We start from the raw sequence: 15,365 nt of genomic DNA, 5'->3' as shown, positions 1-15,365 counted from the left end.
TTCTGTTCCACGTACACTCAGACTTTATTTGGTCGCCCGGGTGGGGCCAGAGAGGAGGAAGAAGAGAGGGCCGAAGGACCAGTTCAGTAGGGGTGATTCAGGGTGTATTCCATGATGGTCCGAAGCGCCAGCCACGTCTCCTGGGCCGTGGGGACGATCTGGGAGGCCGGCAGCAGGAAGCCATAGCGCCCCGTGTCCCGGAGCTCGAAGGTGAAGGAGTACTTGATGCCCTGGCTGTAGGTCCAGTCAATGGTGCTTCCGCTGGCTTGGTCTGGGGCAGGAGCAGATGCCGGAGAGCAAAGGTCAATCACTTAGAAACACTGGTACGGGCTGGGCCAACGGTCCTAAACCCGGAGCCTCATGCAGGGTTGACTGGAGTCAGCGTCTACTAAGTGCCTGCTGTTGACCAAGCAGCCTGGCTCCCTCCCAGGAAGGCCCCCAAGGGGTCTGAGCTCCAGAGGCCCAGAGAGGAGGACCGGCAGTAGATCTCCTATCACGGGGGGAATGCGAGAAAGTTCTTGCCGTTGCAAAAGCCCCGCTGAAAACCCCCTCCCTCCAACAGCTGCTTTGGTCAAACCTCCAAATATACCAGAGTTACCCGCTTGAGTAACCAGGATCTGTCCCCTGGGGCTCTGGTCTGCAGGAGAGAGTGCAGAAGGCCAGAGGCAAAGCACAGGCCCCTCGTCTGTCTTTCTGGAGGGAATTTTGCCCAGATTTGCGGTTAACAGCCAGTAACGAAGTTGGTTTTGAACTGGGCAGGGGTGTGGGAGGTGGGCTGCATATCCGGACTTAACCTGGCAACGCCGACTGAACCGACAACCTCTGGTGCGGTTTGAAACCCATTTCCAAACGAGGCCTGAAGTCCAAAACCAAGGCCAGCCCTCAGTAAGACCGTGGCCCGCTCATCCACCAAGCCCTGGGTGCGCGGGGGCGGAGGTACATGAAGGGTGCCTGCAAGCCCTCTCACCTCTGTCCTCGGCCTCTGACTCAGTACTTCTGCCTGTCGTCGGCCAGCAAACTTACTGCATTCCTCAGGGCCCTACGGGATCTGCCCCCCCCACCCCCCCACCTGTCCCCGACGACCCCCGTGTGCTCTTACCCTGCGGCCATCACCTAGGGCTCCATGTTGTCCCTGCTATCCCCCCAACACGCCAGTCCAGATCACATGGCAGGGCCTTTGTTCTAGAAGGTTCCTCTGCCTGGGAGCCTCTTCCCCCAGATAGATAGCCTCTTGGCGCCCTTCCTCGTGTCCTTCAACACTGGCCCAAATTTTCCTGTCTCAATGAGGCCTACCCTTCAACCCACCCACCCAACTTCCATGCCCGATATTCCTGACTCCACTCACCAGGTTCTAGCTTTTCTTTTTCTCCCTAGCATTCATGGCCTAACACACTGTATCGTCTACTCATTCGTGTTTATTGTCACTCTCCCTGACTAGAACGTACGTTTCCTGATCTTCGCTTATTTCCAACTATTTGCCGAGCACAGAAAACAAGGCCTGGTACAGAGTAGGTGCTCAATGAACATTTGCTGACTTAATTCCATTCTGACATAACAGTGCTCCTCGCAGGGGCATTGCACGTACAAGTAAGCTGGGAAAAGATAGGACATATTCTCTCACTGAAAGGCACTGGAGGAAGAGTATTTTTTTAAGGCGAGTTTCTTGGTGATCTACAAACGCCAGCGGAACTCTCCATCCCCTCCTAAAGCTGGACTTCACCCCAGACAAGGGGACAACAGTTCTCAGAGGAACTGATAGGCTTGTCTGAAGGTATCGACGAAGGCAGAGTTCACTTCAGGAAAGGGCCCCACTGCTCCCCGAGGCACCGCCGAGGGCTGTTGTCCTCGCCCATGCTCCCAGATCTAGGCACACCCCTGGCTGCTTCCTCCAGGAGGGACACCGCGTCAGGCAGGAAAAGCCGGCTAAGCTTCCTCCCGGTGCCACCCCAGAGACCGTGCACCCACTTACAAATCGTTTTGATGATGCTGCCGTACTTGAACTTGGTCCCATACAGAGAGGCCAGGGCCGTCACAGCAGACTTGGCCAGCTGATCCTGGAGAAAATGCCAAGCGATACCACCTGTTACGGCCAGCAACGCCAGGGCCAGGGTAGCCCAGCGTCTAGCTGGGAAGTAGCCCAGCAGAGAGCACGGGGCCCCGCGCACAGCGGGAGCTCAGCAGCCCCGCGATGCCCGAACCCCGCAGGATGTCTGGCTGGCCGTGGATCACGCCGCGGCTCCAGATTGAACTTGTGGTACGAGCTCAAAGTCTAGCCCTTCCCCTTGCAGTGTCATGGGACAGAAGTGACTCAGCCACTCTGTACCTCAGTTTCCCAGACGGAAAGCGAGACAAGTCCGCCTTGCCGGTCTTCCCAAGGCATCAGGGGTCCGTGGAAAGGGGTGCTGGGCACGGCAGGGCAAGCAAGGGATCAGCACATACCAGCTCGTCCCGGTCGGGGGCTGGCTCTGCCTTGTAGCCGTAGGGATACAGGAGGAGCTGGGAGTAGCTGTGGATGGAGATGAAGGCCTTGATGTTCCCGTGGCTCTTCACAAAGTCCACGATGGACTTGACCTCCACTTCGGAATTTGCAAACTTGCCCCGGTAAGTGTCCGTGCAGGGGTTGCTGCTGGCTCCGGGCACTGTGGGGGGAGAGGGGGGTAGCATTCCTTAACAGCCAAGCAGCGTGGCTTCCACACCCTCAAGTTCTTTGCGTGGAAATAAGGGTGGGATGCAGGAGGGCTCACCCCCACCCTGGAATTAAGGAAAGGCCAAGGCCTTTTATAACCTGGGGGGCCTGCCTCCCTCCCCAGCCAGGTGGACGTGCCCAGAGAGGGAAGGAGGGCTCCCCAAGCAAGACCCATCCTTGCAGTGAAGGGACCACAGAGAGAAGGAGATGAAGTTACTCTAGAAGCCCCCTACATAGGTTTCAGACCTAAGTTCCAACGGGGAGAGATTTGTTTCTACGGACCAGGCGCAAGAAAATCTCAGAGGCCCTCCTCCCTCCCTGGGAGCCTCAGCGGAGAGGCTGGCATCTCGGCCCTCCCTGCTGGGGCAGGAAAGGGGTGGGGCGTGGGGGGCAACAGGACACAGGCGGGGAAGAAGCCATCTGGGTTTCCCGTCCCTGCCCCCAAATCACACTGGGCCTTACTCCCAAAGCCAGCGTCCCAGTTCCGGTTGGGGTCCACCCCAACACAGGAGGAGCCCGGTGTGCGGGATCGAGTCTTGCGCCACATGCGATTCTGAGGAAGGAACCAGACACCTGTCGGTCACCGTGCTGGGCCGGGGGCCAGAGCCCGCGGAGAGCAGTGCGGGCCGTGAGCGGCCACAACCGACACGAGGCGCTCCGATCAGGAGCATGGGCGTGGACACAGCACGGATCAGAAGCCACGTTCAACTCGTTGTCGGGAAGGGCTGTCTGCAAAGGGGGCTCTTGGTTGAAGGAGAACAGAGGCAACAGTGGGCGGCGCTTGGCCAGAGGTTTCTACCGGCGGAAACGAAGGTGCCCCTCCCCCCTGCCCCCTGCCCGTACACGCGGGATTGGTAGCAGGCTGTACCTGCCATAAAAGTAAAACAAAGTTAGGAAATAAGGTCCAGGGCAGCGGGTCTGGGGGATTTTGTCCCCCCTCCCCATCCCCAGATATATGGCAATGTCTGAAGACATTTTTGGCTCTCTCAACGGAGGGGTTGAGAGTTGAGGGGCCTCATCAAGAAGGCCTAGGATGAGAACCCTGGTCCAGCAGAACAGGTCTGTTTGCCCCTCCCGCAACTTCTGGGGGTTGAGATTCGGGGTGAGTAGCCTGCGGGGCTCAGAGGCCAGGGGCCCGCCGTGTTTTCCCCAAGAACGAGAGGAAGTCTGTACCTTGCTGTGGGTGAAGGCAAAACCATCAGGGTTAGTGACAATCTCCAGGAAGATGTCCATGGAATCAAGAATGGCAGTGAGAGTGAAGTCCTGGCCATAGTCTTGTGTGATCTGGTGGGGGGGACACGCAGGCAGAGCGGGTCAGGCCAGGCATCGGCCACCCTAGAGCAACGGACACCTGCGCCTCTGCATCCCTGCTTCTGGATGCAAAAGGGAGGCCCGGGCTCCCGTGGGCCTTGACCACCAGCCCACCAGGTGAGAACCCTCCTCACCTCCCCCGGCTTACCTTCTTGGCAAACCAGACCCCGCTGGCCTGGGTAACCCACTCCCGGGAATGGATCCCCGTGTCGATCCAGATGGCGGGACGGTTGTTGCCCCCGGTGCTGAACTGAACAAGAAAAGCAAAGAGATCCAGCTCGGGTCTTATCTTGCCTCCTTGAAGGGGAGCACGCGCCAGGCCAGAGGCCATCGGCTCCCTGGGTATCTCAGGTTAAGGCTTTCCTTGTGGGGCCATCACTCAGGTGAGGGGTGGGGGTGGGGCCGCGCAGGAATCCCGCAGAGTTTGGCCTCCAGCCTTCACCCTGGCTTTGGGGCAAATATGACTCAGCCAGAACTCCGGGCCCTACTCTTTTCCTCTGCCCAGACACAGTTCCCTGTGGGGTGTCACAAATAAACCATTTTATCTGGACTACCCGGACTCTCGGATACTTTCCGCAACGGGACGCTTGCTTGAAAACACTCGGTCACTTAAAAGTTTAAGAACCGTGTGTGCCCGGGTATGCCTACGGCTAGACCAGCGTAGAAATTGCGACCTTCCCAAATGTCAGCACGGGGAGTTCATTTAGCAGAGCGTCCTCGGTGACCCTGGGCTCACCCACGGGCCCCCACGCACAGATGTGGGTGCCCATTTTTGCCTAGGTGCCCGTTACCTTCAGCACATAGATGGGACGCCCCTCGTAGGTGTTGCCGATCTGGAGCTTGCTCACGAGCTGTGGGTGCTCGGCCACCAGCAGATCCATGAAGCCGTAGATCTGAGAAGGGAGAGAAGGGGAGGCCGGCTGTCACCCGGACGCCTCCCCCCTGCAGCAGCGTCAGCCAGCCTGCCACAGGCCCTGCAACGTAGCGGAGCCGCAGCCCAGAACCCCCCCCCCCCCCGGCCCCCCGGAGACGGGGCGGGTGCCGCGCACGCCCAGGTCAGCCCTGACTCTGGCCGCACTCTGCCAGCCTGATGCAGAGCTCCGTGCCGGTGCGGAGTGGTCCCGGGGGCCCCTCACCTCCTCCAGGGTGTGGTAGGTGGCGTAGTTGAAGGTGTCGGTGGAGCGGGACCGGGCCTGGAAGGCGAACATCTGCTCCTGCTCCTCGTCCAGCAACGACTGCACGTCCTCAATCATGATCGTGTACCCGAGGCCGTGGGCCTCCAGGAAGGCCTTGACAGCCTGGATGCTGGGGAAGGGCACTCGGACGTCGATGGGAGAGCCGGGCTGGCCAGGGCCCCGCCAGAAGTCCAGCTGGAGAGGACAAGAGCGGGCACCGTCACGGTGAGCTGGGCAAGGGCCAGCCGGGAGGGGGTGCCGGCGCCAGGGGGTCACGTACACCTGGGGCTGCGGCGTGGGCGTTAGGGGCCGGGGACCGAGGGGAAACCGTGGGCCCTGGACGGCGTCCACCGCGGTCAGGGAAATGGCCCGGGAAGCATCGCGGAGGAGCTTCAAGACGGCAAGCAAAGAGAAGCGCTAGAGAGAAGGCCCTCCCTTTGCTCGGATGCTCAAGGGCAGGAAGAGTCTGGAACTAGGAGGTTAAATCATTTCCCGACAGGAAGCAGTCCCACGGGTCCTTTCTGGGTGGCTGAGGAGAGCAGGGCCAGGCCCCAGGTGGCCCCAGGGGATGATGGGGTCCTGGGGTGGGCCCGGCTGGCCTGGGAGGAGCCCTGGGGCCTCCTGGAGGACTCCCCACTTCTTCCGACCTGCAGGTGCTCGAGGTCCTCCAGCTCCTTCACCTTCTGGACCTGGGCTTCATCGGCAGCAGAGATTCGGAGCACCTGGTGCCTGGGCAGAGAGGGAGGGGACACTGGGGGCCTGAGCAGCTCTGATTGGCCCTCCACACTCCCCAGGTGGGAGGACCACGGCATCCAGTGGCCTGGAAGCCCCAGGCCGGGCTCGAGCCCCCGGGGCTGAGCAGGGGGAAGCACGAGGGGTCTTCGCAAGGGGAGGCCCAGGCTCCTTGGAGCCTTCTGGACACAGCTGCTACCCCGTCCCGGTTTAGACTATTTCTCTCTCTCTCCAAAGCCCATCAGGCCTCCTCCCACCTCCTCTCCTGAAAACTCCTCCTTCAAGCTCAGATTTCTCGGGGGCTCGGGAAGCTGCCCAGAGGGACCAGACCCCTTCCTTCTCAGCCCTGGTGCCCGGTCAGTCTGCCTCCTAGGGCGCGCTAGTCTGCTCCTCTCTGGAGTCATCCCATAAGTCAGTCTCTCTCCTCCAGACGCTGGCTGGGGGCGGGGTCCTCCCGTCTCCTGTCTGAGCACCCCCTTCCCTCCATACCCTTACCCCACAAAGTCCTCTTTGCCAAGGACAGCCCCTAGCAACACACTCCAAATCAGCAGCCCCCTCATGCTGCGGCCAGCTGGGGACATCAACTGAGGCCGAGAGAAGGTCCCGGGGCCTTTTAAACTCTCCCAGGTCTCCCGGGTCCTTTTGACCGTGCCCGAGAGCTGGTCCCCTCCCCCCCGCGCCTTGCACCTGGGCCCTGTCCCACGGGGAGGGAGGATGAGGGCCCCGATCTCTGATACCTTCTCGCCCTCCCTGATAAAGTGGCAGGGAACAGGGCAGCTGGGGAGATAAGCCAGGCCTCAACGCCTTGGCCATGAAGTGCCAGCCTGAGCCTGAGGGTCAGCTGGGGCCTGAGGGTCAGCTGGGAGCCTGCTCACCCACAGCCGCGGGTACCTGCACCCGGGCCGCAGTCCTTGTTTGCTGACCGGGCAGTGGGGGAGCCAGGACTCGGAGCGGCCAGACCAGCTGGAGCCTCGTGTGGGGCGTCCCCTTCTCCCACGCTCCTGAGGGCCAGCTCTTCTGTTCCTGGGACAGAGTACGCTGGGACTCTCTGCCCCCATCCAGTTCCTGTACCCGCTGGCTTCTCACCACACTGGCTCTGTCCAGGGCTGCCCCTCCCCTGCGCAAGGCACATCCCGCTCTGGGGTACAGCCCCCTGAAGGGGGCTTCAAGGCCCCACTCCTCCCGGCCTCGGCGGTCTTGGGGAAGTCAGGCCACAGCGACCGCAGCTGGGGCAGGAACTCGACTCTCGCCAGTGTTTCCCTCCACCCCCACCACCACAGGGCCCAGGATCGCGGTCGCCCTTGATGGGAACTGTAACCAGATGTCATCTGAATAGAAAGCGTGGTGGTGGGAACCGGGGCCGGACCCCTGTGGGGACTGCACAGTATACAGGAGAAACCGGAACTCACAAAGGGGAATTCGCTCGGGCTCTGGATGCTGATCTCATGGTAGAAACATCTAACACAAATCCGCCCTAATCCACAGGGGGCCCCCGACGGATACCCAGCACCATCTGGGGGCCCTGCTCTGTGTCAGGGGCTCAGGCTCGGACACTGACAACAGCCAAGGTGGCCCTTTCTGGTTTCCATCTGTTCCCTCTGCCTCCCTATCCCACCCCCTACCTGGCCTACCCTCTATGGCTGGGGCAGAGTGACCCCATTAGATTTACCCCCCACTCTCTGCCGAGCCTAGCTCTGAGAAGACAGTAAAACACTGAATTCACCCTCAACAGACGTTGAACCTCATGAAGACTGTTCCTCTCCACTCCAGCAGCCTTGCCTGACCTCCAGGCCCCAGATAAGACCCTCTTTCTCCCCGAAGCTTCCTCTGGCTTCTTTTTCAAGTATCTACCCCTTCTCCGAATGCTCACCCCTTGCCTTATTCATTCTTCTGGCCCAGGTACTGTGCTGTGCCCTGGGATGATGCCCAAGTCACGCCGGTCCCTGATCGCAGGGAGCTCACGGTCTGGTGTGACAAACACAAGTAACCAATCAACATGTCAGTTCTCCAAGAGGTCTTACGAGAAGCTGTCACCAAGACCAGGGTGGAAGGGCAAAAGTCTTACTGGCTTGCTTTCCTCACTGCAGGAGACCCGAGCAGTGTTTTTCCTCTGACGTGCGTGAGAGGCACCAGTAAGGCCGTGGACTCTGCACTGTTGGCCTGTCCAGGAGGGTCCAGGGAAGACTTTCCCAAGAAGGTGACATTTGACCTGGGTCTTAATGACAGGATTTTGCTAGGCTGAGAAAGGAAGGGGTGTTCGTTACACTATTCGGTGCTGAAACACAAACATTTACTCCTCTTTAATGTATGTCTCCCAGCGAGACTAGAAGCTTCCTCAGACCAGGAACTGTTTCTTAGCCATCTCTCCTACTCCCCCTCATCTCTCAGTGCCCTGTAACATTCTCAAGCTTTCAAATCTGTCCCCCAGCAGGAAAAAAGGTTTCGTAGAGCCTGTCTTCAGTTTGTATTACGAACACAATATTTCTTTTTGTATTTCTAACTCTAAAGCTGTCCTATAATTTGACTCTGTTTCACGCACATTACACATGCTGGGGTGGGGGGGGGGGGTGTTGGCTAATTCTTGGGCCTTCTGTGAATTCCTTCCAGAAAAGACAAACCCATTGCCGAAAGGAGGAGGGGTGGGGGAAGGGCCCTGCCCTGCCAAGTGGGCCTCTTGAAGCCTCCAGCCAGCCATCTAAGGTGTCCAAGAGTCATGTAATCTATTTTCTTGCAAGGTTGGAAAAGATTAATTCAATGCTGCAAGCTAAAATGAGGGCCAGCACTGGCAAGAATCTGGAAACACAATGGGAGAGGACTTTGGGTCTCAGGTGGAGGCTAGGCCTAATTCCCTGGGCCCCTCCAAAGCACCTCAGGGTGCTGAAAATTGCCTTTTGGTAAAAACCAATTCGCTAGAACGAAACCTGGGGCAGAGGGCCACAGTACTGCCTTTCCACAGTGGCTTGCTTCACATTGGTCCAAAGCAAGGGCCAAGATGAAGGCCATCGAGACCTATTAGCATGAGAAAGAAGCCACCAGCCTGGTATGCAGATTCTTGGACAAGTCACGGGGCTGAGGCCTGAACGCAAACAGAGGAAGGACAGCTGAAGCCACATGGAGTAGAGTCCAGTGTCCCTCCCTTCTTCCACAGGCCCCACATCAGGCTCTGTGCTGATGGCTCAGAACCTGGAGCCTGCTTCGGATTCTGTGTCTCTGTCTCTCTCTGCCCCTCCCCTGATCATGCTCGCTCTCTCTCTCTCTCTCTCTCTCTCAAAAATAAACATTAAAAAAAAAAGACAATTGAGGAACCCCATTGTCTTTTGCAAGTGATTGGTCTGGGGTAGGCATGTGACTCCATTGGGCCAATAAGAGGTGAAAGGAAGCCAGCAAGGAAGCTTCTAGAAAATGTTTCTCCACTCTTGAGAAGGAGACACCTTTCTCTGGATATTATCAAGTCTGTTGCCCCACCTTTGGACTATATAATATGAAAGAATATACATTTCCTCCATATTAACTGTAAAAAGCACCGTTGTTTATTGTTTGTTGCTAACTGATGCATCTACTAAGCTTTTATTTTTTTTTATTTTTTAATTAAAAAAAAATTTTTTTTTTTAATGCTTATTTATTTTTGAGACAGAGAGAGACAGAGCATGAACGGGGGAGGGTCAGAGAGAGGGAGACACAGAATCCGAAACAGGCTCCAGGCTCTGAGCCGTCAGCAGAGCCCGATGCGGGGCTCGAACTCACGGACTGCGAGATCGTGACCTGAGCCGAAGTCAGCCGCTCAACCGACTGAGCCACCCAGGTGCCCCTCTACTAAGCTTTTAAAGTGCTTGTGTTGTCAGAAGACAATACAATTTTAGCTTAGGGGAGACTTTATGTGAAATGGGAAAAGGCATTAGTCTCCCTCTGGGCAGACATAGTCCCTCATCCTCTCAGCAGAATGTTTTTGTGCAGTGTACAAACTGGACAACTATCCATGGCAACCCTGTTGCCAGAGAGTGCCCAAGCATGATAAACAGAGGCTCTAAGACAATGCTTAAAGATCCCCAAACTAAAACCTAGAAAATGGGTTGTTATAAAGGCAGGAGAATCAGTTCCCCATGTCCATATTGGAGATCAAAGGAGACAGTGGACAAGAGGGATCCTCGCAGAGAGCACAAATGGGCACAGTCAAAATGACTGGATGCAGGAGCTGGATGAGACTTCAGCTGTCTCCCTTCGGCACGTGTGTTTCAGGCTGTATGTGGTACACTCGTGCGAATGGGAAGAGAAGTCTATGAGAATTTGAGGCAGCTAAGCGGTGGACTGTACTGAACACATCTCATTCTCCCTGCCCGGCGTCCTCCTCCTTCCGAAGGACCACCCCTCCCGACTCTAACTAAGACCAGGTGATTCAGGCGGTTCTAGCCACCCCACCCCCACCCCCGCTCTTGGAAGAACCAATTAGTTCCATTTCCCCCCCCTCAGGCTTTATCAAGGAGGCTTTCTATCCCACGTACCCAAAAAACAAAACCACCCAACAAAAAACACAGCCTCTGCCTTCCGAAAAGAGCAAAAAACAGGAGAGGGAATGCCTTCCAAAAGTCAATCGCCACAAACCTCTTATATGATTGGGGAGATCACGTGCACATCCCTCAGCCTCAGTTTCCTCATCAACGTATTGAGAGAGTAGGACAGAATGATCTCCTTGGTCTCTTCTAGTGGTAACGCTTTATGATTCTAGGACATTTGTATTCTGTACCCCCGAACGAATCACAGCCGTGATGACAGGTCTGGGTAGGGGAGAGATTGGCTCTCCAGGTTTGTGAACAGATCAGAGTAGAGCCACAGGGGTCCTGGGGCCTGTGATGGATGAGTGTTCCCAGGACAGTGCGGGTGGAGAGGGGCCACATCCTGCGGAGGCTGCAGGGGGAGGCTGCAGGGGGAGGCTGCGGGTCTCGGGGGCTTCATGGAAGGCTGGGGGGACGAGGCCCTGGTGGCAGCCTCCTTGAGTTTCGCTTTCCTAACGGAGCACCCAGTAGGACCTATGTGTTTGCTTTGAAGCTGCAGAACTCCTGCTTTCTTTTTTTTTTTTAATTTTTTTTAATGTTTATTTATTTTTGAGACAGAGACAGACAGAGCATGAACAGGGGAGGGTCAGAGAGAGAGGGAGACACAGAATCGGAAACAGGCTCCAGGCTCTGGGCGGTCAGCACAGAGCCCGACGCGAGGCTCGAACTCACGGACCGCGAGATCATGACCTGAGCCGAAGTCGGCCGCGTAACCGACTGAGCCACCCAGGCGCCCCAGAACTCCCGCTTTCAAGTGGCTAGTGTGTGTCTCCAAAAGGGAGGCAGAATCCGTATCCCAAAGACAGAAACACTCAATGGGTTTTTTAGGAAGCGTCAAGTCAGAAGCGAAATCTCAGAACAGAGATGTGGAAGAGAGAAGACCTAAGCAGGAATGTTCCATAAGGTAAAAAAAAAAAAAAAGAAAAAAAGAAAAAGAAAAGAAAAGAAAAAGAAAAAGAAAAAGAAAAGAAAAAGAAAAAGAAAAAGAAAAAGAAAAAGAAAAAAAAAAAAAAGAAAATGGGGGAGGGGAGAGGCAACGTGGGAACCGGGTCAAGAGGGTGGAGGAGGAGGAGGGGCTGTCTCACAAAGGGACACGAACCAGCTCCAAAGCCAGCGTCCAGTTGAAGGGTTTTACTTTCCACATTGTATTCCCCTTCTGTATGCCCAAGTCAAATTTTGTGAAATGCTACCCTGCGTTCTTAACTGTGCTTTGGGGACTTGATGGGGGGAGGGCGGGAGGGCGGATGGGGAGCCACAGAGTTTGGCCAAGACAGCAAGAGGTGAATGAGGAGCAAGCCGGACCAACGGATTTGCGAACACGTCGTCGTTGCCAAGGACTGTCCCACATACTTGGGGAAGGAGAACACTGGAAGGCCGAACAGGCTAAAGTTGTCCTTCGCGACACCGGCCCCCTCCCCCCCATCCCCAGAAGAACATGACTTGCCCCCCCCCCAAGCTCAAGATGTGGCCTGACTTCACCCGTGTGTGGAGCACTGACAGGCTGACGTTCCCTGGATTCTCTCAGCCTGTAGCAAGTGGCTGTCTGGGCCTTCTTAGTTTTCTGAAAAAGCTTTTTTTTTTTTTTTTTTTTTTAATTTAATTTTATGATTTCAGTAAAGTCATTTTCTCTCTGGGCCGGTCGGGGGCGGTCAGAGGGGAGATGGCGGAGGGCGGGGAGTGGGGGTGGGGAGAGCTAAGGGCTCCTCACTGGACTCCCTGGACCGCGGCCACTCGGCCATCGCTCTCCGCCTCTGCCACCCGCCCGCCCTCACACAGGACTCTTTCAGGTTCCAAACTGCCTGCCTGGTTTGTTTTTTTAAGAAAGCAATAACCGCAGCACATTCACTGTGGTTCTTTATAGCTTTCCATATGTATAATCACTCTTTCTCTCTTCAGTTTTTCCAATGTTTTTTTCTTTTAAATAAATGCTCATAAATTTTACTGGTGAGGAGGATGAAAAAACATAACCTAAAAAGAGCAGTTTGTTGGAAGGGGGGGGGGGGGTGGGCAAAAAAAAAACAACCAACAACCAATCAGGCAGCATGTAGAAAAACTGAACTCCTGTTTGGCATTATACACCCCAGAAATGAAAAACAAAAATATTCAGATTTTATGAGAAAGAGATTATTCTGTAATATCTCTAAAACTCACATGTTTAAGTCTTGAGCTTTCACTTGATAAACTCCTCCAAACGTCACGTCCCTGGGCTTGCTGAGGAGACCCCCTCGGTCATAGGAAGAAGAGGCCTCGCTTTAGTCTTCTCCCAGATGTTAGGTTCATGCAGGGCCTCGCGAGTCCAGAGACCCCCAGCCTTCATAACTGTAAGATGAGGGGGTTGGGCCAGAAGCTTTGAAAGGGCCCTGGAAAGTTCTGTGGCTCAATCATTTAGTCAGTCACTTGGTTACCTAGAGCAAAGAAACTGATTCAGAGACCCCCTTCAGATCTTCTCTCCCTTCTGAGAAGCAGCAGCCGGCTGCTGGCTGTCTTTCCAATATCCATTCTCCCCTTTCTCCTTCCCAGCAGAACTCTAATTCCACTGGGGGCAGCAATGTGCTCAGCTGTAAAGTGATTTCCCAGCCTCCCTTGCAGCTGAGCATGGCCACCGACACAGTCCCAGCCAATAAAGTGTAAGTTGAAGTCCGTGGATCGCCCAACTCAGCCGCTGGCTCACGTTTGTTGCCCTTGCCCCCTCATCCTGCCTGGAATTCAGTCACGTGATGGAGGTAGACCGGAGGTCAAAATGATGGCCGAGTGACAAAACAGAACAGTCCAGAAAGGTCTGGGTCCCCAGCGCGCCAAGGAGTCCGGTTCAGTCAGGTGGGCTGGTCCACCCACCTCGGGCAACTTATTACATGAAAAAAAAATAATAAAACCCCGATCTGCTAAAGCCATTCTGTCACCTAATGCTAAACCTAGTTCTAATCCATAGGAGGACGAGGACGAGAAGCACTCTTTTGACAAATACCGAGGACCCACTGTGCACCTGACAGGACCTGAGGGTGAATAACCCGAACGTGGTCCCTACCCTTACAGAGCAGTCAAACTAGTGGCAGAGACAAAGCAACAAAGAAGTCGGTTACTATCACTGTAATCGAGGAAGCACGTAAGGGCTCGGCAAAGAGAATAGATCTACTTCTCATGGATGGTCCTAGAAGGACTAAGTGAGGAAATTATACTGAAGGGGAAAATTTAAGGAGTGGGTCATTTGGAGGGAGAGTGAGAGGAGAGAATGTTCCAGAGAAGGAGGAGCACAGGCAAGGGCTTCCAGTTGGGAAGGAGCCGAAGGAGCTGTGAGGAGGTCAGAGGGCTTGGGGTTGATGACCAAGGTGTTCAGGCAAAGCGGGAGAGGTGTGCAGGGCCAGCCACGCGGCACCTTGGGCGGGGGGGGGGGGGGGGGGGGGGGGGGAGGTTAAGTCATTGAAGGGTTTTAAAGGGAAAGTTGCCTTTCAAGAAGACCGCCATCTGTAAAGCAGCTTCAGCCCCAACTCTTGTGAGCCTGTTGGCCTCGCAGAGGTCTTTCCAACATGGCTGTGAGAACAAGCTCCTGGCCCCTGGTCCTGAGGGGCTCTGGGCAAGACTCAGGTCCCAGGCCTGCCTCTCAGTCGCTGGGCGCCCTCTGGCTATTATCCTCATCCTGAGCCTCTTGATTGGAAAATAAAAACAGTGAGAGTCTTACTTCTCGGAGCCGTGAGGAGCCAATGTGTTGAAACCTGTCATGCGCTTGGAACCATGAATGGCACACGGTACGTGCTAGAAAGGGTTATTATTGTCACTGCTGTTACTGAGAAGCTCATCAGGGTCCAGACCCTCCTGCCTCTAGGGCCATGCCTCTCCAGCATGGCATTGGCATCACCTGGTCCCATGCTCAGAGGTTCTTTCTGATTCAGGAGGTCTTGGGTGGCCTGAGAGTTTGTATTTCCAGCAAGCTCCCACGTGATGCTGAGGCCTGTGGTCTGCAGACCAGGGCTAGGCTAAGGCAGCCCCTTGGCAATACTCTGGCAAAGGATGACCAGCGTCCCGCCGTTGTAACCACCCTCGGCCCTAACAGATAATGGCAAAAGGTGGGAGACCCAAGGCCCCAACTCCCCCAGGGAAACTCAAATGTGTTCTTCTGGGAGACAGGAAAGCAGGTGGTTCTCAGCCTTTAAGGGACCTCAGAACTCCTGGGGCAGATGGTACAAATACATATTTGGTGTGGGGGGGGGGGGGTACACCCCAGAGATTGTTTCACTCTGGGAATTAAACCCAAATATCTTCACATTAAATTACTCCCCACGGATTCTGCTGCCAATGTGGCCACAGGTCACACTTGGACAAATGGAGACATAGTGGTTTTGGAGTTAGACAAACCCGAATTCAAAACCCCTTTGACAACTTCCCATCCATGAGATCTTGTGTGGCCTTTAAAATCTCTCTGAATCAGGGCATCTGGGTGGCTCAGTCAGTTAAGCATTCAACTCTTGATTTCACTCAGGTCATTATCTCACGGTTCGTGGGGTTGACCCCTGCATCGGGCTCTGTGCTGACAGCATGGAGATTGCTTGGGATTCTCTCTCTCTCTCTCTCTCTCTCTCTCTCTGTCTGCCCGTCTCCTACTCATGCACATTCTCTCTCTCTCTCTCTTTATAATAAATAAATAAATAAACATTAAAAAAACCTGTCCAAATAATCATCATACTTTCCTTATCTGAAATACAAGCGTATTAATACTGATAATATCAGGGCACCTGGGTGGCTCAGTCGGTTAAGTGTCCGACTTGAGCTCGGGTCATGATCTCACAGTCTGTGGGTTCGAGCCCCACGTCAGGCTCTGTGCTGACAGCTCGGAGCCTGGAGCCTGCTTCAGATTCTGTCTCCCTCTCTCTCTGCCCCTCCCCTGCTCATGCTCTGTCTCTCTCTCAAAAACAAATA

General features: G+C 55.3%; 1 protein-coding gene across 2 annotated transcripts; it reads right to left on the bottom strand.

Annotated features, from left to right (window-relative positions):
- CPA1 (carboxypeptidase A1) lies at nucleotides 1-6,525 on the bottom strand. 2 transcript variants are annotated; one of them, XM_043590459.1, is made up of 10 exons: nucleotides 6,400-6,524; nucleotides 5,820-5,901; nucleotides 5,134-5,367; nucleotides 4,789-4,890; nucleotides 4,146-4,247; nucleotides 3,860-3,970; nucleotides 3,149-3,239; nucleotides 2,440-2,639; nucleotides 1,970-2,054; nucleotides 1-271 (listed from the first exon to the last, which is right to left on the bottom strand). In XM_043590459.1, exons 1-10 carry the CDS (start codon nucleotides 6,483-6,485, stop codon nucleotides 84-86), a joined length of 1,281 nt encoding a protein of 426 aa, XP_043446394.1. In that variant the 5' UTR covers nucleotides 6,486-6,524; the 3' UTR covers nucleotides 1-83. The 2 variants fall into 2 exon arrangements, with proteins under 2 accessions (XP_043446394.1, XP_043446396.1); XM_043590461.1 differs by lacking the exon at nucleotides 1,970-2,054 and adding an exon at nucleotides 1,874-1,875 and having other exon boundaries at nucleotides 98-265; nucleotides 2,436-2,639; nucleotides 6,400-6,525.
- Nucleotides 6,526-15,365: the final 8,840 nt, after the last annotated feature.

This window comes from Prionailurus bengalensis, chromosome A2 (assembly GCF_016509475.1).
Source record: "Prionailurus bengalensis isolate Pbe53 chromosome A2, Fcat_Pben_1.1_paternal_pri, whole genome shotgun sequence".
NCBI lineage: Eukaryota > Metazoa > Chordata > Mammalia > Carnivora > Felidae > Prionailurus > Prionailurus bengalensis.
Note: the sequence above shows the minus strand (reverse complement) of the source record. Positions and strands in the feature narration are given on the sequence as shown.

Bases quoted from the DNA above. Each gene is read 5' to 3' on its own strand.
- CPA1 (XM_043590459.1), bottom strand. From the start codon at position 6,485: ATGTCCCCAGCTGGCCGCAGCATGAGGGGGCTGCTGATTTGGAGTGTG. The intron at 4,891-5,133 runs GTGAGGGGCCCC...CTCCCTTCTCAG, and splicing joins CCTACCACACCCTGGAGGAG to ATCTACGGCTTCATGGATCT. The intron at 272-1,969 runs GTAAGTGGGTGC...CTCCTGCCCCAG, and splicing joins CAGCATCATCAAAACGATTT to ACCAAGCCAGCGGAAGCACC.